The sequence below is a fragment of the Lathyrus oleraceus genome, chromosome 4, assembly GCF_024323335.1.
Source record: "Lathyrus oleraceus cultivar Zhongwan6 chromosome 4, CAAS_Psat_ZW6_1.0, whole genome shotgun sequence".
Classification (NCBI taxonomy): Eukaryota; Viridiplantae; Streptophyta; class Magnoliopsida; order Fabales; family Fabaceae; genus Lathyrus; species Lathyrus oleraceus.
The window spans coordinates 231895256-231917490 of NC_066582.1; the positions used below are offsets into that span (position 1 = coordinate 231895256).

At 37.8% G+C, this 22235-nt stretch overlaps 1 protein-coding gene and 1 non-coding gene across 2 annotated transcripts; both read right to left on the minus strand.

Moving 5' to 3' along the window:
- Nucleotides 1-416: 416 nt before the first annotated feature.
- On the minus strand, nucleotides 417-523 carry LOC127077103 (small nucleolar RNA R71). The gene has a single exon (XR_007787086.1). It is a non-coding gene; the product is annotated as a small nucleolar RNA R71 (small nucleolar RNA).
- Nucleotides 524-6844: 6321 nt separating this feature from the next.
- On the minus strand, nucleotides 6845-8789 carry LOC127074761 (endochitinase). The gene is made up of 3 exons (NM_001426842.1): nucleotides 8162-8789; nucleotides 7909-8059; nucleotides 6845-7378 (listed from the first exon to the last, which is right to left on the minus strand). Exons 1-3 carry the CDS (start codon nucleotides 8637-8639, stop codon nucleotides 7009-7011), a joined length of 999 nt encoding a protein of 332 aa, NP_001413771.1. The 5' UTR covers nucleotides 8640-8789; the 3' UTR covers nucleotides 6845-7008.
- Between the last annotated feature and the right edge of the window lie 13446 nt (nucleotides 8790-22235).

Genomic DNA, 22235 nt, shown 5'->3' on the forward strand with positions numbered 1-22235 from the left:
AATCGAGAGACTTTGAAATCTTAGTTTAAAAGCTATGACCGATCCAGATGATATTATGCCCCTTAAGGATTATGATATTCCCACCGAAGAGGAACCACATTGCAGTATTGTGCATCTATCAATTGCGACTAATAATTTGAAGTAAAACCTTCCTTGATCGATATGGTGCAACAAACCCAATTTTTTGGGTTTCCTTTGGAAAATCTGAATCTTCATCTTTCTGTCTTTGTTGACAATTATGGTATCGTTAAGGCAAATGGTGTTGACCAAAATGCCATCCTCCTTCGTCTATTTCCCTTTTCTTTAGGAGAGTGTGTGCAGGCTTCACTTCAATCCTTGCCCACCAATTTTATTACTTCATGGACCCAATTGAAATAATCATTTTTTGAGCGGTACTTTCCGCTAAGCAAACGGCCAAAGTTAGGAATGAGATTAACAACTTTAGACAAGAAGATACGGAGTCCCTGTTTGACGCATTAGAGCGTTATAAAGATTTGTTAAGACTATGACCTTTCCATGGGCTTGAGAAATGGATGATTATCTAATGACTTCTCGACAAGTGTACAAATAATGTTGAAGTAATAAAAAGACCGAATCCACATGGGTTGCTTCAAACAAGGTAAAATTGTGCAATGTATAAACACTAGTAAGGGGGGTAGACTTTTAATGCGAAAAATAATTAAGAGATTAAACATAATTACAAAAGAGGTCAGGTTGTGTTTTAAAATCCCCTATTTCTCTATTGTTGATGTTTGATGCCTCATATGAATAATCTTATCACTATAACCCCATGGTGAATTAACAAAATCGTTAAAGTTGATCCCTTATAAAATAACTCACTAACCACTAATTGGAGCTTTCTATCCCTAGTCCTCCAGCGTAAGTAGGGTTAGGGGATGCACAAAATGTTAATTCCCTATGGCACTACTCGGTGTCTCCTGTTCATTTTCAACTAGTGTAAGTACAACAATTTCCCTAGGACCAACACATAGACCAATTATCAGTATCCCATATATGCCCAAAATCAATTTAAAAGAGTATCTCACATAAAAAACATTAAGAAAAATAAGCAATTGAATGACATTATAGATCAAAATGTTCATACAAAGTCAAATCAACATATAACCTAACAATATTGAAATAGGTTCATCATAACACAAACTAACCTAGAGGAGCTTAGCTACTCATAATTCAAATAACAATACCACAATTGATAGATGAAAATAACATATGAATTTCCTTGAAGTAATTGCCTCCAATGACTTCGAATGCTCTAAAACTCTCCTTTGGTGCTCTCCAAATCGTGCTTCGCTCTCTAATTTTCGTAACCCTTATCAAAGTGAAAAAGTTCCTCTTAAAACAACTCAAATGGATAGGACACGTAAAAAAAAGCCCAGAAAAAAGATCATCGCACGCATGATTACTTGTATCGCGCACGATGCAACGTTTAGGACCTTACCGCGGGTGCGATTCTGCGTGATTGTACATATGATTATTTCCGAAGTTGCACTCTTTTTTTCTCCTTTTTTACTAAAATTTTCACTAAGTGATCGGAAAAATAGCAAGTGTACTATTTTTCCTGTATAGTAATAATGGGGAAAATTCCCTGAATGTCGATCTCAAGGACTGCTCGCAAATATTGTGTTAGAATTTTTTTTCAATTAAACAAAAACTTGTGTTGGGGATTATGATTAAAATTTCTAAAAATAATTGCAACTAAAATAAATAATGTTGCAAAAAGGATTTTCAAGGTAAAAGGAACATGGCATGGAAGGTGTGTAATTTGTCCCTGTAACAACTCTGAGTCACTATTGCATCAACAAATATCAATTAATTACTACTTGTTCTCAAGGGTATTTTCTCCCAAGGCCTTTGTGAGAAAACCTTTAATCATTCAGCCCTAATCTCTATGTCCATAGAAAATTACCGGTGAAATTAAGCCTTAATATATCGAGAATAATCTAGTTCATGTAGGATATCCCTAGTCCTAGGTGATATCTACTACAGAATAATGTTATGAAAGCATTACCAATGGCGATCCAGCCTAATTGATAATCATACAACAATCTCAATTGTTCTGAAAGAGAAAGCATTAAACACATCAAAAGATTACGGTAATTTTGAAAAACAATATTGTCATTGTAAATGTAAACTCAAAGCCATTATAGATTCAAATCAGGGACACCCCATAGCATTGAGGGGTTTAGCTACTCATATTGTTCAAAATAATTTCAAGATAAAAATTAGACATTACAAGTAATTGGATAACTTGGATCTTCAATTGCGTCCGCTCATGAAAATCTTCCGCTCACCGAATTCCTTGATCTCTCCAATTTTCAATCGTGTAACAATTCTTCGTGTTTTCCAAAAAGTCCTTCATTCCTCGTAAAAACTCTCATAAATAGTGAAAATCCATTGACACTCATTGGAAATCTCCAAAACACCCTTTCAGCTCAATACTTGATAAAAAAACAAAAGAGCAAAAAGAATCAGCGTCTGAGCCAACACGGGTGGCCGTGTTGCACCACTGATTTTCCAATTCCTTTTTCAAGATCAGGAAAACTGGCACGGCCCGTGTCAGGTGACACGGGCGCCCGTGTTGCGCCACTGATCCTTCAATTTTCCTGAATTCTTGTAAGGATATCAATCTGCCACGCCCTATGTCAGGTGACACGGGTGGTCGTGACAGGCCTCTTGTAGCTTGGTCATTTCCTTCCCGAAACACCGGATTTCTCCACTTTCTCGCACCGAGTCTTTTGGGTCTTCTACTTGAACCTAAAACGCAGAAAATGCACACATCAAAAGCGTAAAATGAGATAAAAATAGAAATGACACTAAATAATGATGAAATAGTAAAATAAGCTATCAGTGAAATAAATACACTCAACAAAACATTAATTAGAACAAATTAATACAAATTATTTAGATTCTCGCCGAATAAGTGACAAAATACATAGCATAAATGGTGACTGATCTCTAAGTTCACAATCTTCACACTTAGCCATTTTTTCCTTATTCTTTGGTCTCTCTTCTTCATTTAGGCTCATCTTTCACTTGTTTTGATCTGATTCTATGATTAAATTCATGGAATGATGGGATGTCATCACAACCCCAAACTTGAATCGTTGCTTCTCCTCAAGTAACCCGCCTGCAACTGCATATTTCAACAGAAAACAAGTCGCACAATAACACTCTAACATCACCAAATTAAATATTTCTTTTACCTGACCATTGTTCTAGCTTCCAACTTCTATCCAGAAAATTCAGAAAACGTCCTCAACATTGACAAGTACTCAACTTGTCTCTCAGCTCACTTTGGCTCACTCAATGGATAAGGTGATTTCTTAATCAACATGCAAAATAAATTATGCTTAGCTTGATCATGTTCTACAATAATTCATCATGGAAATCACAACACATACATTAGAGGTATTTTCTTATAATTTCGCTTATTTTTGGGTAGGATATTTTTAGGAAAGCTGGTTTAAACCTTTGGAGTTAGGTGTCTAGTTCTCCTTTTATTATCATACCTATTTGTTCCTTTTTGGATGATACTAGAGATTATTGGTCCTACTTATAATTTCATTCTTTTTCTTTTCTTTTCTTTTTTTTTTTGAAAAAAAATCTTTTTCCACTTCTTTTTTTCTCAAAATTTTAGAATTTTCGGCCAATATTCTCTAGTACCCAAACCCCAAATTTAAAATTTTGTTCACTTCCAAGAGCAACCTCAAACTTAATCTTTTTCATACATTTTAGAAACTATACTTCTACCTAACTCTAAAGAGAAGGTGAAATATCCTTCAAGTCATATGTTTAAAAAATTTAGGCTACGTCACCGAAAGAAAGGCTAAAGCTCAAAGTGGTTAGCAATGGATATACCTATTACTACATGGTGGCTTAAAAAGGCTCAAAGTTATAAATAAAAAACGGACTTAGTATGTCAGTTAAATCAGATGAACTTAACCGGAAATAGATCAAACCAGATAAAATAATAATGCACGAAAACACTCAAAAAGAAAGAAAAGTGAACAATAGAATTTATTTGGCTAAAACCTTACTATATGAGGTATCTGTGGGTTGAGTACAAGTCTGTTGATTCTTTTCTCATCCTTCACCTTTAAGTTGCTAGTTGCTATTATGATGATCAAGTTTCTTTTGGATCATCTATTCAATGCTAAAGTTATAAACTTGCAAATCTGGAAAAAAACACAACTACAAACTTGTTTATTAAAGAAAACATAGATCATCATGGAAGGGTTATGATCCAGTAGCTAATTCCTAATTTGGAAGGTCTCGAATAAAAATAAAGGAAATTCTGCAAAACAAAACAAAACAAAAGTAGTTATAACCGATGGGTTTTCTCCCATACAACGCTTCTTTAAGGTCCTAAGCTTGACCTTTTAATTTTTGTGTTAGGGTGACATATATGACACAAAAAACACATCATCATTCTTCTTCCTTTTGTTTGATAGGAATTCCATTACTTTCAAGAATTAGAGGTTTTTCTTCCATATTCTCTTTAACTTGATAGTATCAAACAAGTAATAAATCTCATCCATTACTTCATCTGTTTCTCCTCTTTTATCATCCTTGTTCCATATTCTTTTGTTTAAAATGAATTATTGAATTTGGAGCTTCATCCAACACTATATAATCTTGATATTGCATTCTTGTTTTTTCCCCACATATATTTTCACCTATGCTTCTTCTATTCTTGCTTCTATTTCTTCATCATATAGTATGCATTTTTCTTCTTCTTTCTCTTTTTCAACTCTTACTTCATCGACTACCTCACATTCCTGTTTGACTTCTTTTTCAATTTCCACATCTCTAGGACTATCTAACATATTTTCATAGAACTCTCCATTAGATCTCAGTTTTAATGCTAATTGGATAGATATTTGACCAAGTTGCGTCTCTAAATTCTCGAATGATGTTTCCATGTTACTTCGCACGGTTTCTTGATGCCTATTGATATTCTCAAAAATGAGTTGAATCATCTTTATAAACTGAGTCAATATTTCTTCAAGCTAAGATGATGAATTCTCCTTCCATGAATGATCAATGTAAGGTTCTGGTTCTGAATAATTTCTAGTATTTTACAAAATGTGCATTTTCGCTGCAAGTTTCTTTGCATAAGCTTCAAACTTTGAAAAGGTAGCATAGACGTCATCTTGCATGATTATCTTGACCTCACATACAAAACAAAAAGAAGAATACCTTAGTAGCACTGCACTAGATAAAAAAGTTAATCAAAAATAGAACTAAAAAGAAAAATAAATACAAAAGGAAAATGAAGAAAAAACTAAAATAAAATATTTACAATTGAAAAAAAAAGTTGCACAAGCATAGCCTTGTTGCGATATCAACAGTTCCTGGCAACGACACCAAAAATTTGACGACTTCTCAGAAAGTGTACAGATAATGTCGAAGTAATAAAAAGATCGAATCCACAAAGACTGTTTCAAACAAGGCAAAATGTGTGCAATGTATAAAAACTAGTAAAAATTGGGGATTTTCGAGTTTTTATGCGGAAAATAAATAAGAGATTAAACATAATTACAAAAACGGTTAGGTTGTGTTTTAGAATCCCTTATTTCTCTATTGTTGATGTTTGATGCCTCGTATGAATAAATGTATCACTATAACCCCACAGAGAATTAACAAAAATGTTATAGCCGATCCCTCACGAAATAACTCATTACCCTAATCCGTCAACGTAATCAGGGTTAGACGATGCACAAAACGTTAATTCTCTATGCCACTACTCGGGGTCTCATGTTCCTATTCAACCAGCGTATGTACAATAATTTCTCTAGGTCTAACACATAGACGAATAGTTTGTATTCCATATGTGCCCAAAATCAATTTACATGAGTATCTCACATAAAAGCATTAAGAACAATAAGCAATTTAATGACATTATAGATCAAAAGGTTCATACAAAGTCAAATCGACATATAACCCAACAATTTTAAAATAGGTTCATCATAACACAATCTAACATAGAGGAGCTTAGCTACTCATAATTCAGATAACAATACCACAATTGATAGATGAAAATACCATATGAATTTCCTTGAAGTAATGACCTCAAATGCCCCCAAAATCTCCGTTGATGTTCTCCAAATTGCGCTTTGCTCTCTAATTTTTGTAACCCTGATCAAAGTGCAAAAATTTCCCATAAAAAAAGCTTAGAATGGATCAGACGTGTCAGAAAAAACCTAAAAAAAGTATCATAAATTGTATTGTAGGCTGTGGGAAAATATGGTTAGTTGGACTATATACTTAAACTGAATTCCATTAAATCACCAAAATTACAACTATTTAAATAGATAATAAACTAGACAAAATATTATAAACAATTAAGTTAATTAAATTTAAATTTAAAACATTTATTAAATGTATTAAAAAAATTATATTAAAAAAATATATATATTATTTTTTCAAATATTTTTTTGCCGGAAATGAAAATTGAAAACAAATTCCAAAAAATAAAAATAAATTTTCTTTAGAAAATAAAATAAATATTGTATTAAAAAATTAGAAAAAAAAAATTTAATTGAAAAGTTACAAAAAATATTGATTCTAAAATAGTTGAAAATATAAATCTAGTTTATAATTGCAAACTAGTTTATAAATATAAATTAATTTTTAATTAAATTTATATTCAATAGAAACCATTTTAACAATTAATTATATTTTTATTAAGGTAATTATTGCTAATTGAATTCAACCATAAATATAATTCATTATCCATGAATATACCTAATCATACACTAAAGTTATATTTAATTTCTCATTTTTATTTAAAAATTAATTATGTTTTTTAAGTGGTGTGAAATGTATCTTATACAATTGAGACGGAGGAGTACTAAACAGTTTTATTGAAACATTATGCAAGCTATTTTACATAGCAATAAAGATGCAAATTACATGTAAGATCATTCATTGTGATCCCTTTATTTCTATACTTTATACTTGATAGCATTAACATGGGTAATTCTCTTAAGCAAATGACCTTTGGTTGTTGCAATCCAAGTTACCGCCAGGGTCCACTCCGAAGATTTGGCAATACCTTTTGTAAAATCCAACCCGATCATCGACTCGATTATCCTGACCGTGGCCGCATTCAATCCCGCCATTGATTATGTTGGTGATCACACCATATCCGGGGACCCGACCTGCTGAGCTATCAGCAGCAGATGGAGTCCATCTTCCAGTAATCACATCATGGCTTGATGGCTTGTTTGCCTGTGGGGTCATCCAAAACCATATGGCTGTCTTGAATGACACAGTTGGATTTGTGGACAATAAGTCCGGATTGTTAATTAAATCTTCCTTAATTGCTTGACCCGCTAGACCATAATTGTAGTTGCTGTGAAAAAGAGTCAAGATCGTATTAGTCCATTAAGCATTTATTTATGGTCAAGCACTAATAAACACTCATATCCTCCACTGAAATTTAAATTTAAATAGTCCCATATTTTTTTATAATTATATTCTCTTTCCGCAATAATATAAAATAATCTTTTGAAATGCCAATATTCATAATAGATAGTAAAAAAAATTCTTTCAAAAAATTTAACATTGATATAGTTCCAAGACTTAATTCGAACACATAATTTTTAGTTCAGTTAAATAGGATGAAATTTCATCTCATCCAAATTTCTTGCCTAAGGTAAGGTATAAAATATGTTTCTATCAAGATTTTTCTATCAAGATTTTATAAAATGGCTCAAAAACAGTCGTGACAAACAGTCGTGACAAATAATTATAATAAGTATCGCGAACATATGTATAAAAAAGCCTTTATGTGTGACCGTTAAAGCCTTGGTTTCTATGCAAACTTTTAATGGGTGAATATTTAACATGAGTAAAATAAAGATGAAGGTGAAAGAAGGTTACTGAGTGAGTTGAATTGGTCCTCTTCCATAGTATTTTTTACCAGGAGCACATGGCCAATCTTTAGGTGAACAATAGACTTCCTGAGTGTTTTGTTCGGACACAAAGCAATATCCCCACGCGTATGGACCGTCTGGTGCAGTTGGCCACCCTCCTACATGCTCAATATGAATTTCACATCACATATAGCTTAAGAAACATATAGATGTTATGTTCAATAATATAAACGAGTAATGATAGTAAATTAGGAACGTACCTGTGGTTTCATGAGAAGTTTGAGCCAAGAAAGCAGCAAGTTCCTTCTTCTTTGTGTTATCATCACCAGTTGTACCAAATCCATTGAAAGATCTAGCAGCGGCAATAAAAGCATCATAGGTATAAAATCCATGACCAGCACACCGTCCATCGTTTCTATATTTAAGCATTTGGTCAAAGAGAGAAGAAGGAACAAGCCTTCCAACATCTCCACCACCAGTACTAGGTGTTGGTATTGTCGGTGTTGGAGATGATTTACATTGGCTTTGGCAACCATCTCCACAGTAAGGATCAGTGCTACCACAAAAACCAAATTTGCTGCAGCATAACCCATTTGGGCATACAGCTCCACCAGCTTGGCTACCGCATTGCTCTGCTTTAGATCCAAGAAACAAAGGTAGTAAACATAGTATAAAGAAAGATACTTTTAGAGTTCTTTTCATTTTGGAAGAGTAGTATGTCGGTTTTGTGTGTGACATTAACGAAGGAAGGTGTTTATTTATAGACGAGGTATCATAGGATTACTTGTTTTCTTGCGTACTTGTTTTCAAAATTGGCTGCTTTTGGACCCTTGACTTTAGTTTAAACAGCGAACGAAGCTCTAAGACTGAACAGAACCCAAAGGAGTGAAATAGGGTGGAGTTGCGGAATGGAATAAAGATACTCTTCTATTGTTTTGGATATTTCATGATAGAAAAGAGCAATTTTATCATTCCACTCAAATTGGAGGATAAAAAAAATGATGAAAAATGATAAAATATGATGAAATGCATTACATCCTATTTCCCTCCATTTCATCTATTTTTAATTAATTCAAACAATGAAATTTAATTTTATTCCATTCCATTTAATCCCATTTCATCTCATCTATTACCTACAATTATATTTTTAAAAGAATTATAATATTCCACTATTAAGAATATTGTTTTATTTGAAATTAGACCATTTCCAAACAAAAAATTTATGACAAAAATTTAATTAAAATTTATGGTAGTATTTTCATGTTGGCCGCTCATCCATTACTCACCCAATTTCACAACAGAAATTATGTAACACCCTAAATCTCAGACTTTATTTTTAATAAAAAATTTATGCATATGATGTTATTTCAAATCTCTCAAACATAATATGCAACTAAATAATTCACAATAAATGATAAAAGAAAAATATATCACAAGTTTGAATAAAATACTTCTGAAAATTCAATAAAAGAGAGTCACAATTTAATACATGAACATACAAGTGCCCAAATCCCCTATGTTACAGACCAGGGCATTTATTCGACTAAATGAAAAAAAGATAGTAAATGCTAAGAGGGTGTCACAACTATCTCACGATCATCACAATCTATCACTCTTGCTGATTACATGTACAACATTGCAAAAAGGCAATCCAACAAAATAAAGAAGGGGTGAGAATATACTTACAAATAATAACGGTGAAAATTAGCCACAAGATGATAAACGAATATAACAATAATACTAGTACACAAACATATACAAATACAAACACATATATAATTCTCAAGACATGCAATGCTATTATGCACCAGCTCATTCGCCTATATGCATGTGGTACCAAGATTTTTATGAATATCACAGGTATGTTACTGATTTCTTCCACGACCTCCGATCCCTCACATGAACCGACAATCCACACCAAATAGATCTGAGACTTGTCCCTAGCCTCTCAAATGGACCAACGATTCCACCAAATGGATCTGAGGCCACTGAATAGACTGAAGTCCTACTTATAAGACCCCAATTTTGACCCTAAGATCCCTCATGCTATCTCATCATATGCATTGACTTTGGGATCATACCTTGGCATCTTCCTTACTGTAAGACCCCAATTTTGACCCTAAGATCCCTCATGTAATTTCATCATAAGCATTAGCATTGAGATCATACCTTGACATCCTCCTTACCCCTCTTTCATTGGGTTTGTCCTAGGAGAGATCACCAAGCACTTTGTGATTGTATCATACTTGTATTTTATCATTTCACTAACCAAAATATCAAAAAAATATGTCTTTGTATTTGCCTAACTCTTTTGTAGGAAGGACATGATCTCCATTGATCTATCAAGTTCACATCTAGGTGTCGCATTACACGAAAAACCGACGGGAAAACAAGAACAACAGAGCCGCCACCGTGCGTTATTTATCCCAAAAGAGGGAAAGGAAATGCTCAGAGTAAACCTGGAAAAGACGTGGTCTCGCGACCAAAGAGAATGGGATCGGGAGTCGGTTATGCGAAGGGAAGCTACTAGCACCCCTACGCATCCGTCGTACTCGACGGGATCCACGCACAATAGGAAGGAAAATGGTTGCTAAAACACTGCTCACAAACAAACAAATACTGGCTGAAAGAGACACAAGAAAACAAACAAGACTGACTCGGCAGGACATCGCATCCTGGGCCTACTTAGTCTATCAGGCATAGACATCAGAGTCGAAGTAGTTCGGACTGGGGGAAAAACATGCTCGCTAGGATGTCGCATCCTATGCATACGTATCTCCTTGGACGAAGGAGAATCAGAGCATTCGTAGCTCGGCTAACACGCACACAAACAAACACAGGCAAAGGCAAACGTGGAGCCCGAATGCCAATCACTGGACTTACATCGGCATCTGAACCGAAACACACACAAGAAGGCAAACGTGGAGCCTGAATGCCAATCACTGGACTTACATCAGCATCCGAACCGACAAACCCACACTAGAACCCGAATGCCACTCGATGGACTTACATCAGCTTCCAAGCACACAACAACACAAAACAAAGACACAGGCGCCCGGAGAGATCTGCTCATCTCCTGCCTACGTACCTCATCTGGTATGAGGATCAGGGCGACGTAGTTCCCCTACGGAGGGATACAGGACTAGCCTAACCAGATAACAGAGGGAGACACAACTAGGGAGACTACGACTCGAGCCTAGATGTTATCATGCAAAATCATCCCTAAGTTAAGGTTGCTATCTAACTTGCACAGGAAGCAAGCCTATCCTAAACATGACTTGCACAGGAAGCAAGCCACACCTAACCTAACTTGCACAGGAAGCAAGCTAAAACAAACACACAAGCACAAGTAGCACACACTATACACAAGCAATGGGCTCATACAAAGGTTAGGCATTGAAGCCAACTGGAATAGGGTTAACGGTGCTCTTAACCTTGACATTGAGAGCCAAGGTGAAGCAGATGAAAGGTGAGTGAAGATAAGACTTCACAGCTCTTATCCCTGGCCTGGGAGAGCTTAAGACAAGAATGTGTGGGTTCAGAAAGTGGGAACCCTTCTACACATTTAAAACTGACTCAACTGTACAATTGTACAAGATCTTGGGTTTGTATCTGCAATGCACCAACACAGTGGTGTGAGCAGAGCAGATGACACACAGAATAGCAGGGGATAGATTGCATATCCCTTGGGTTCTGCCAATTGCCTCTTCACTTAGGAGGTCTTTGACTCTATACAAGGACAAATGTAAACAGTCACAAACATTGCCTCTTAAGGAGGACTTCAGACAGTTGCCTGGCCAAGTAACAGGCCAGGTCTTCCAGACTACATGAAGATAAGAAGTTATACCTCAATGCAAATTGATCTTAAGCAAAGCAAAGCAAAGTTCACAAGGAACTAAAAGCAACTAAAGGTACCTGAAACCAGTCAAACAGAATCAGTACACAACTCAAAGTTAAATCAAAATGAGATAGAGATCAATAGTCAACACAATCAGTTAAATGTGCAATGCACAAGGCTCAAAGCATGTGAGCCAAGCAACCTACAAAACAAACAAGTTAGTCATGATAATCAAATCAAACTCATTCAACTTGTATAAGTTTCTTTGGGCAATTGCTTCTTAACCTGAAAAGATGAACTCAAACATGAGCAACAAGACCCCTAGGACAAGCCTAGGGTCAAAAGGGGATGAGAAAGTCAAAACAGCAAGTGGAATCCAATCAAAATCATATTCAAACAATCAAGAAGCAAACTCAAGTGGTTCCATGTTCATATCATTCATCATTATGATTTCATAAGCAAATTAGGTCAAGGCATGGCATATAGAAGCTCAAAGGAGTCAACAGAAATATGCAACTCAAATCCAATCATAAACAATTCAATAAATCATCAAATAATTCATGTTCAAACATCAACCATAACATGACAAGCACACCAAGTTTCAGCTCAATTGGATCATGGGAAGTAGGGAAATGAAAATCAGAAAGGCAGGGCAAGTTCAAACATGCTCAAAGAAGTCAACCAAACATGCACCAACTTCAATAAATCATAAATTAGTGACAACATATGAGAAATGAATGGGATTAGAACCATGATAAACCTTAAGATGTCTACTAATTACATGTCAAATTTCATGTCCATCCAATAATGTATGAGAATTTCACAAATCATATGGCATCATGTGTCACAAAAGTCAACATTTTGGTCTAACAGGGGAGAAATTATCAATCAAATAGAAAATGCACTCCAAAATTCCAGAAAAATTCATACACATTCTCAATATCTATAAGCATGTTCATGCAAAAAATCAGACCAACTTGAGTTCATTAGGCAAGGTAATTAAAATCATGAAGTTGGACATCAATGGTGTGACACAAATTGTCACACCCTAATTCAAAAAATCATAACTCACAAGCCAGCAATGATAAATTCACAAACTCTACACCAAAATCACCATGAATGTGTCTAGTTTAAGCACAAAAAATTTGGGAGTCATTGGATAAGGTATCATCATTTCACAATTGATTTGGTAAGACATACACAAAATGGACACATATGACAAACCCTAGCACAATTTAAAATCCACTCATGCAAAAAATCTGGAAAAATCATGATAAAAAACTAGGGATCAAGATGAACATTTAGCAAAAAATCCCATGAATTTTGGATAAGAAATGAGTGTGCTATGATTTTTGTAAGATTGGTGATCAAGATGAAATAAAAATTAAGAAATAAAATGATTTAATTGAAATTGTAACATGGCAGTGGCATTTTTGAAATTATCTGGAACTTAAATGGAACGCTGCGTTCCACTTAGCCTGCGTGTCACTCAGCTAACGGTCACATGGCAATGGAATAGTGTTCTCATGCAAAACAGAAAAATCAAAAAGACCAAACACGATTTCCTGGGTTTATGCATTAGGGTTTCGAGCTACAGTGCTCATCATCATCCATGGAAGAACAATTTTCCCAGAAACTTGAATCAAGCATACCAAACGACTCGTCTAACAACCTACAAACCAAATCTAACCCTAATTTTGATTGAATCGAGCTAAACAACATGAACCAAGCACAAACATGTTCACACATCGAATTTCAACTCAGCATAACTTCTACAATACTTGACCATTTTCAATGATTCAAAGCTCAAAGTGTTCAGTGTGAAGAGATCTATACAAAGCATGGCATGATTTTGAGAAATGGGAGAGTCGAATTCTTACCAAATTTGGAGCACAGTTGTGATTTGATGGTTGTTAGGCTGTAAATGGTTGAAACAGATGCACTAATATGCTTTAGATGATGAATGGAGAAGGAACTTTGGCTTAGCAACCTGGATTCGAGCTCCAAACAAAATTTGCCATGGAAGGAGCTTTAAGGTGACAGTCACGATTCTTTGCTTACAGTTGTGCTTTGATGCTTTGAAAATGCTCCACAGATGTTGGTAGATGATGACACAAAGGACCAAGGCTCGAGCTCTTTGAAGTTTTACCAAGAAATTCCCAAAATGAAGAATTGAATATTTTAGAGCAAAATGGATTTTTGGTCTGTTTAGAAAGTTGTGGCTAGGGCTTTTCAGAATGAAAATGAATAATATATAGTCTGTTTAAGGTTGGTTAAGCTTGGTTAGTCAAATGATAATCACAATTGCTTAAAATGAGTGTTTTTGACCAATTGCTAAAAATCACTCCAACTTGCATGGGGTGCATGTACATACACGAATTGGGCCTTGAACAAACTCTAAATATCATTTCTGAACTTTGGCAAGTGGTATAATGCATAGCCAAGGCTTAATTTGAAAACTCAATTTTTCACCTCACTTAATTAATTCAAGTCAACTAAAAAAATGCCATTTTGCTTGGTTGAGTTTTGGTAAAATGTGATGAAAGATTTGGAAAGAGGGCATCAAATATGACTTATAGCAAAAAACCCCACCCAATTTGGCCAAATGGTTTGGAAGATATGCCACTTTGAAGTTCAAAAATTCTTAAGAATGATTTGATCATAACTTGCCAACCATAAATGATAAATGAGTGTTCTTGGACTTTTTGGAAAGGTGAGAGCAAGATCTTCAACTTTCATGTTGGGCAAAAATTCATTTGAAGCTTGTATGATGATGTAATTTTGAGGATCAAGACTTTCCATTTTTGGCAAATTCCAATTACAGGTCAACTTTCTATTTTTGGAAATTTCTTGTTTGACTTCAAATTCTTCAATGCTGATGCTTGACATGTTATATGAGGCTTATATGGACATAAATGAGACCTCTCAAACCAATTCCCACCATCAAATCCCTGATTAAATGCACAGTTGACCAACAGTTGACTTTCTAGGGTTTTTGGTGGACTGCACACTGACTGATGACTTCTGAGCAATCAAACCTTGACCAAATCACTTCAAAAGGACCCCTAGGTCATGTGAACATGTTGGACCAACCCTAGGGCCTTGTCTCAATGGAAATTGCACTGGCTTGCTTGACTGACTGATCTCCTGACCAGTTTGACCTAATTCTTCTGAATGACTTGCACTTGGGCAAAGGGACAATGCAATGTTATGCAGTGGACCATGTTAATGTTATGACCTAATATGAGAATGTATGTACAAAAGGTAGGTGCAAATTTGAGTTGCTACAGCTGCCCCTATTCAATCAACTGGGAACCCGAATGGATGAGAGCGACGGCTGTCAGACTTTCAGGGTAAACAGGGATTGAATACCAAGAACCATAGAATTTGCACAATACAGGGATCCACCAATGGAAACGTCCACTGGGATTTGATATTTATTACTGGGTACTTTCGGTTTTTTTTTTCTTCTTTTTTTTTTCTTTTTTTTTTCAAAGGATACGACCACATCCAGACATCACAACGGCGATGAATGGGAATAGAAATCACAGCTAGATGCCAACGGACAACTAGGAAAAACTCAACATTTATCGAAACCAACGGAGAGGTAACCAGACATTAATGAATGACTGGAAGAGGGACAACCATACGTCAACGGACGAAATGGGAAAAACTCAACGTTTACCAAGACCAACGGAGAGGTAACCAGACATTAATGAATGACTGGAAGAGATACAACCATACGTCAACGGACGAAATGGGAAAAACTCAACGTTCACCAAAACCAACGGAGAGGTAACCAACTAGGGACGACCAGGAAAAACTCGACGTTTATCGAAACCAACGGAGAGGTAACCAACTGGGGACGACCAGGAAAAACTCGACGTTTATCGAAACCAACGGAGAGGTTACCAACATTTACTTATGAATGGGAAGACTCGACGTTTACAGACATCGAAAGATGATGTTTACAGACACCAAAAAAGATCGACCAGACATTTACTGATGAATGGGAAGACTCGACGTTTACAGACATCGAAAGATGATGTTTACAGACACCAAAAAAGATCGACCAGACATTTACTGATGAATGGGAAGACTCGACGTTTACAGACATCGAAAGATGATGTTTACAGACACCAAAAAAAAGATCGACCAGACATTTACTGATGAATGGGAAGACTCGACGTTTACAGACATCGAAAGATGATGTTTACAGACACCAAAAAAAGATCGACCAGACATTTACTGATGAATGGGAAAAAGAGAAATACAACCAGACGTCAACGGACGAATGGGAAAAACTCAACGTTTATCGAAACCAACGGAGAGGTAAATCCACATGGGGAAGGGTACAACTAGACATCATCGGATGACTAGGAAAAACTCGACGTTTATCGAAACCAACGGAGAGGAGAAAACTCTTCTGGGAGAGTGAACACAACCAAATCATCAACGGATGATCGGGAAAAACTCGACGTTTATCGACACCAACGGAGAGGAGGAAACTCTTCTGGGGAGAAAAACTAATCACAACCAAACGTCAACGGACGATTGGGAAAAACTCGACGTTTATCGACACCAACGGAGAGGAGGAAACTCTTCTGGGGAGAGCGAACACAACCGAATCATCAACGGATGAACGGGAAAAACTCGACGTTTATCGACACCAACGGAGAGGAGAAATCTTCACTAGGGAAGGGAGAACGACGTTACGAACATCGAAAGACGATGTTTACCGACATCAAAGAAAACCAGACACTTACGCATGACTGGGAAATCACCGAAAGATGGTGTTTACCGACACCAAAGAAAACCAGACACTTACGCATGACTGGGAAATCACCGAAAGATGGTGTTTACCGACACCAAAGAAAACAACACACGCGGGTGCTGACGGGATACTGACGTCCACAAGACGACAGGGCAAGGCTTGACACCTGCGGGGGGTCTCGCTTGGGGAGAAATAAACTTTCCTTTCACCAACGGATGAGGAAATAAACCTCTGTGGGGATTAATCCTGAATGCCATCAGGAGAAACTGTAGCAAACGTGCCATACAAGTTGAACAAAAATCCGCCTCTGTCGGGGATACGGTCTGATGGTTTTGAACACATGAATGCATATGTTTGAATTTTTCTATGGCGTAATGCTCCATATAAAATGGAAATGCTACGCATTTTTCTGAAGATGCAATGATTGCTATATGCCAAATGCAAATGAACCCTGGCTGGGGAGCCAAACTGATCAAATATTCCAACTCTGCGGGGAGACTCTGACTGAGGAATACTCTGCGGGGAGAGCCTCGACTTCTCACTCATGCTGGAGAAACAAAACTGTTGCCTGGGAAAAGATAAACTCCGCTGGGGAACATCCTTCTCGGGACCCAACCCACTCGGTGACTCCGCTTGGGAAGCAATCAATACTCCGCTGGGGGAAGATAAATCAGGCAACTCTTTGGGGATAATACTCGCTGAGGAGTAACAAGATAACCTTACTGGGGAATGATAAAGCGACTTCGCTGGGGAAGACTCAACCAAACTTCATGTAGAATAAACTCTGCCTTGGGGAATAACTGCTACTCCACTGGGGACGACCCAATCCACAGGTAGGATAAACCCAGCTGGGAATGCACATATCAATCTGCTACGGAAACTTGTCCAACCCACAAGTAGGATGAACTCTGCTGGAGAAATACTTCATTGAAACCCGCTCCACTCGGGGAACTTGCTGAGGAAAAACCCACACCAATCTCTACTGGGGAGATCTGCCAGGGAAAACAAACTTGTTGGGGATAACATACCTCTCTGCTGAGGAAGAGCAAAACTCTGAGACCTTCTGCCCCTGACACTCCTACTGGGGACGTGACAACTTTCAAGCTTGCTGAGGAGACACTGATCTCGGATCTGTCAGGGAGCCCACACTCTCAACCCACTAGGGGAGATACGACTTGTTTGACATGGGATGCCAGTCGACTCGTCGAACACTGGTATTCTTCATCCACCCACAGTGTAAACTTTCCACTTTTAAAAATCTCCCAGACTCATCTGGACTTTTCTGCTCCATCATCTTGCATTCCCGACTCGCCCGTACTTCACGGAGATCGAACTCCTGGAATTCCTACATTCTTTCCAATCATCAGACTTTGAAGAGTCTTCTTGATTATCTTTCCAGGATCGTCGTCGTAATCCTTCACCGTCTTTTTCACCGTTCATCTATCCCTTGCCCCTGGTCGGGCTCTGCAGGGATTTCTTGTCAAAAGGGTTCACATTACCACCGGCAAGTGAATGAAGATATCTAACCGTATCCGCACAAGAAATCGTCAGATAAAAGCGTGCCCCAGGTATGCCCCAGGCGTTCTGATATTTCAAAACTTAGGTCACTCAGACTTCCGAATAAGATTTCCAGATTTCAATCTCCTAAGCATGCATCGGAAGGGACCTCTATGTTTCAAAATGCAACTATTCTTATCAAAACAAACGGATGTTTTCGTAATCAAAGCGGTAATGAAGACAAAAATAAAACTATTTGACTGAACGCGCATTTTATTGACTGAAAAAGAAGAATGGCTCGACACCGAGCAACACACAGGAAGCAAACCCTGGAAAGAGGTGATTGCACAAAAAGGAAAATCTATCCTAATGGCAATGTGAAACCGTGATCTCATCGGGTTCCAACTCAGTTACACCTCATATGTCCTCAAGACTTTCCGCACTTTCTGTCTTCTGAACAAGACGCTTCCGATCGGTCTCTTGCGGAGATTATCCACGTTATCATGAGCACAGACGATCATGCCAGACGCAGTTGTTCGTTTCATTCCCTCTTTTGCCTGGACCGCCCTTTCGGGTTTCAGTCCACCGGGATACCCTTTTTTGCCCAAGTCGCCCTTGTGGGGTTTTCGACTTGCCGGGTGTACAGTTTTTTTTCTTTTATTATCCCTAACTTTTGCCCGAACCTTTCTTTCTATTTCTTGGTTCGCCGGGATGCCCTTTTTTGCCTGGACTCTTTTCTTTTTTTGTCCAGCGGGTCAATTTTTCACGAAGTATCTTTTAACTGCGTCCGCATTCACAGGGGATGGAAAATCTTCATCACCCGTGGTCGTCAACGACAAGGCTCTGTCAAAGAGAACTTTCTTGACCACGAATGGAAATTCATAACTGCTTATCCATTTGCCCCACGATCGTTAAGGAGGAAGGATCCTTTTCAAAACCTCATCTCTTCCATGCTACCCACGAGGTCGCACTTCTCGGTTAACAACACGTTTCATTTACTGGGTATAACTGCCCCATGACAAGTAACTGTCAGCCTCTTCTCCTCGGTCAGGCTCAACGTGTCATACTGAGTCCTTATCCACTCACCCTTTTTCAAGTCTACGCCCAACGGGACTCCATGACGAAACCTGGGTCTCAAATGGTAGTACAATCTTCATTCCAAACTCGAGTGAGAAAGGCGCTGCCCCAGTAGATGCACATCCCGAGTTTCAGTACCTAGGATACAGACTTTATGTTCAATCACCATTGTTGGTGCGACCAACTGTGATCCGGGAAGCACTACCTCATTCACTCTAACTTCCCCATCAGACATCGGAATCCGTTCGGATTCAGGGTCAGGCCCCTCCTCCGGGATCGATCACTCCCAATCTTTCGATTTGAGTACCTCGAGATGTCCTCATCAAGGATCTCAAACTTCCTTGGTCAATAACCTTCCATGGGTTGCTGCTAGCTTCTCAAACACATACCTGATCAGATCCATTTTGGACAGCCACAAAGTGGTATGAATCAGCATACACTGTCTCAGTCGGCGAGCAGCCTATGCCAAAGTACATCAACTTTTTTCGAACAGTGAGTGTATTGTTTCACAGTCGATAAACTTTTTGCTTAGGTAAATTGCATACTCTTTTCGACCAGACGAGTCATGCTGACCCAATACGCACCTTATAGACCCTTTGAGGGCTGTCAAGTACCAGATTAACAATCATCCCCCTGGGAAACATCGGAATCAGAAGCTCCTGCAACCTTTTTTTTTTCAAATGCCCCTTGGCAATCATCATCCCTCCTGTCCATTTGATTTTTTTCTTCTTTTTTCGGTTCAGGCATTTCTTTTTTTTTTTTTTTTTTTTTAGCAGGATCGACTTCGATTCCTCTTATCTGTTCACAACAAGCCTCGGTAGCTTGATGGACAACACTCCATAAGTGCACTGATTCGAACTCAACAGTATGGGTTAAACAAACTTGATCAAATCCACCGGATGCCCCTCTTTTGCTTGGGACTTTGCCATCATGTCATCAACATGGCATTTGCTTTCATGATGAATCATATCGTGAAACAAAGTCACCGTAGACCTCTGATACGTGGCACCGGCCTCTTGTGACTGAACGGCATCACCTTAGAACAAGAAGGTGCCCCTTGTGTGGTGGACCTGGTTTACTTCATATCATCTGGCGACAATTCAATCTGGTCTTGGCCAGGAAGCCATCCATGAAGATAAACACTGAGACCTGGGCTATATAATCAACCCATACCTCATTGTGAAGTACCGGGAATTCATCCTTCAGATTAGCTCTGTTCACGTCTTGGTGGTCCATACACATTCTCTCTCTTTCAATCTTTTTTTTCTTACAATCCGGAAAATTTTGATAATTGTTCTTTTACCGTAAAAAGTCAAGAGCATTCACTTAGGGTGAGTAAGAAATAAGTTGGGGAGAACAAAAATGAGAATCGGTAAGTGCCACAACTCTTGCAAAACCGAGCAAGCATAAAAAAAAAATATATATAAAATATAGAAAAGAGAAACATCTGTTTTGTAAAAATGATGTGAAAGAAAAGAAAAAATAGAGAAAATGAAAATGAATGCTTGCTTGGAAGAAAAATAGTGAAAAACAAAAATTGAGTGGTGAAATAAGAGTTGTGAAGGTTTCAAATGAGAAATAAATGGAACGAAGTTGAGATGTGTGAATAATGTACAGTGAATGTCTCTTTTGCATCGGCAATTTCCTTTTCAATGGCCTTAGAAATGACCCTTGTTTGTTAACCTAACCAAGCTTCAACCGAAAAGTCCTTAGTGATCTTTGTGCTTCCACATTACCATTTATAATTGTTAGACATTGTATGAATTGAATTGATTTCTTCATTGTTTGTTGGAGAGTGAGATTATTCCTGCGGTTGCAAACGCGTAATTTCTTCAATCCTTATTCGAAGAGGAGAGATAGGGTGATTCATTCAAGATAATATTGTTTGGATAGATACATATTTCGCATTGCTACTAAGTTTTAGTTCTTGTGTATTATTTTATTCTAACCGTTGGAAATTTGTATCTGCTGATTCGCTTGTGTTTGAGCCGTTTTATCCGATTTTGGAGAAACCTTTTTCTTAATGCAAATCCTCTTGTCCTTCAAGAGGCATACTTTGCTTGAGGACAAGCAAGAATCCAGTTGGGGAGAGTTGTTAGATACCTAAAAGTGCTTATTTGAGCTATCAAATATGGGCATCTTTCACTCTATTTCCTTGCTAAAGTGTTCGAAACCACCTTTGTTCTTGATGAATTGCAATACAATGATAAAGGATCTTGGTACCTTTGATTTGTGTGTTATTGTGCAGGAATTAGGCATGAAATAATAGAAAATGAAGCCACAAGAAAGTTGGCAAAGGAACAAAAAAAAAGGGATGCATTCATCAGCTTGCTCGCTAGGCGAGGGCTGTGGCGAAGAGCTCGCTAGGCGAGCGCCCAGCGAGAACCCAACGAAGAGCTCCAGTATTTTACAGTAGCAAACATCAACAAACTCGCTAGGCGAGCTGCCAGTGAAGGGTGTAGCGAACACGTCCAGACTTGGTCAAAAGCGCAGCCAGCACTCACTCGCTAGGCGAGCCATTAGCGAGCTCCCAGCGAGCAATTACAGTAGCAAAACCTCCTAAGCTCGCTGGAGCGAAGGGTGAAGCGTGTGCTTCGCCTAGCGAAGGTTTTGTTCGCCTAGCGAACATGCCAATCTGTCAAAGGTTATTTCTTTGGGCGCAGGTGCCTCATTTTGGGGCTCGCTAGGCGAGCCATTCTGCTCGACTAGCGAGCATGACAGCTCAGTAACAGCACTATAAGTAGCAAGGGCTACTTTTTGGAGCCATACCTTTACACCTCCATACTTTTGTACTTTTTAGATATTTTTCCAGCATTGCTCTAGAGATCTTTTGTGACCTAGAAATCATTTCTCTTCATCTCTTAACAATCTTTCACAAAAAGAAGGTGGATTCCCATCCAATCTCGATTATTCGACTCGGATGTTGATCAACCTTCTTCCGAAACTTGTTGACCAAGCTACCATGAAAATGAGTAGCTAAGTTCTTCATTTTGTCAAGGTTAGATGTAGATGATCATTAGCTTTGTGTGTAAATGGGATGATCTTCATTTGTAAACTCTTTAATGGTGAATATATGGTGAAAACATTGTTTTATTGAAAACTCTTTGTGTTGGTTTATGATCGAGAGATGTTTACCAACTCCTTACCT

What these genes read in the sequence shown, in the direction of transcription:
- LOC127074761 (NM_001426842.1), bottom strand. Translation starts at nt 8,639, where the DNA reads ATGTCACACACAAAACCGACATACTACTCTTCCAAAATGAAAAGAACT. An exon ending in AACTTCTCATGAAACCACAG is followed by an intron (nt 8,060 to 8,161) that starts GTACGTTCCTAA and finishes TTGAGCATGTAG; the next exon opens with GAGGGTGGCCAACTGCACCA. An exon ending in GGACCAATTCAACTCACTCA is followed by an intron (nt 7,379 to 7,908) that starts GTAACCTTCTTT and finishes TCTTTTTCACAG; the next exon opens with CAACTACAATTATGGTCTAG.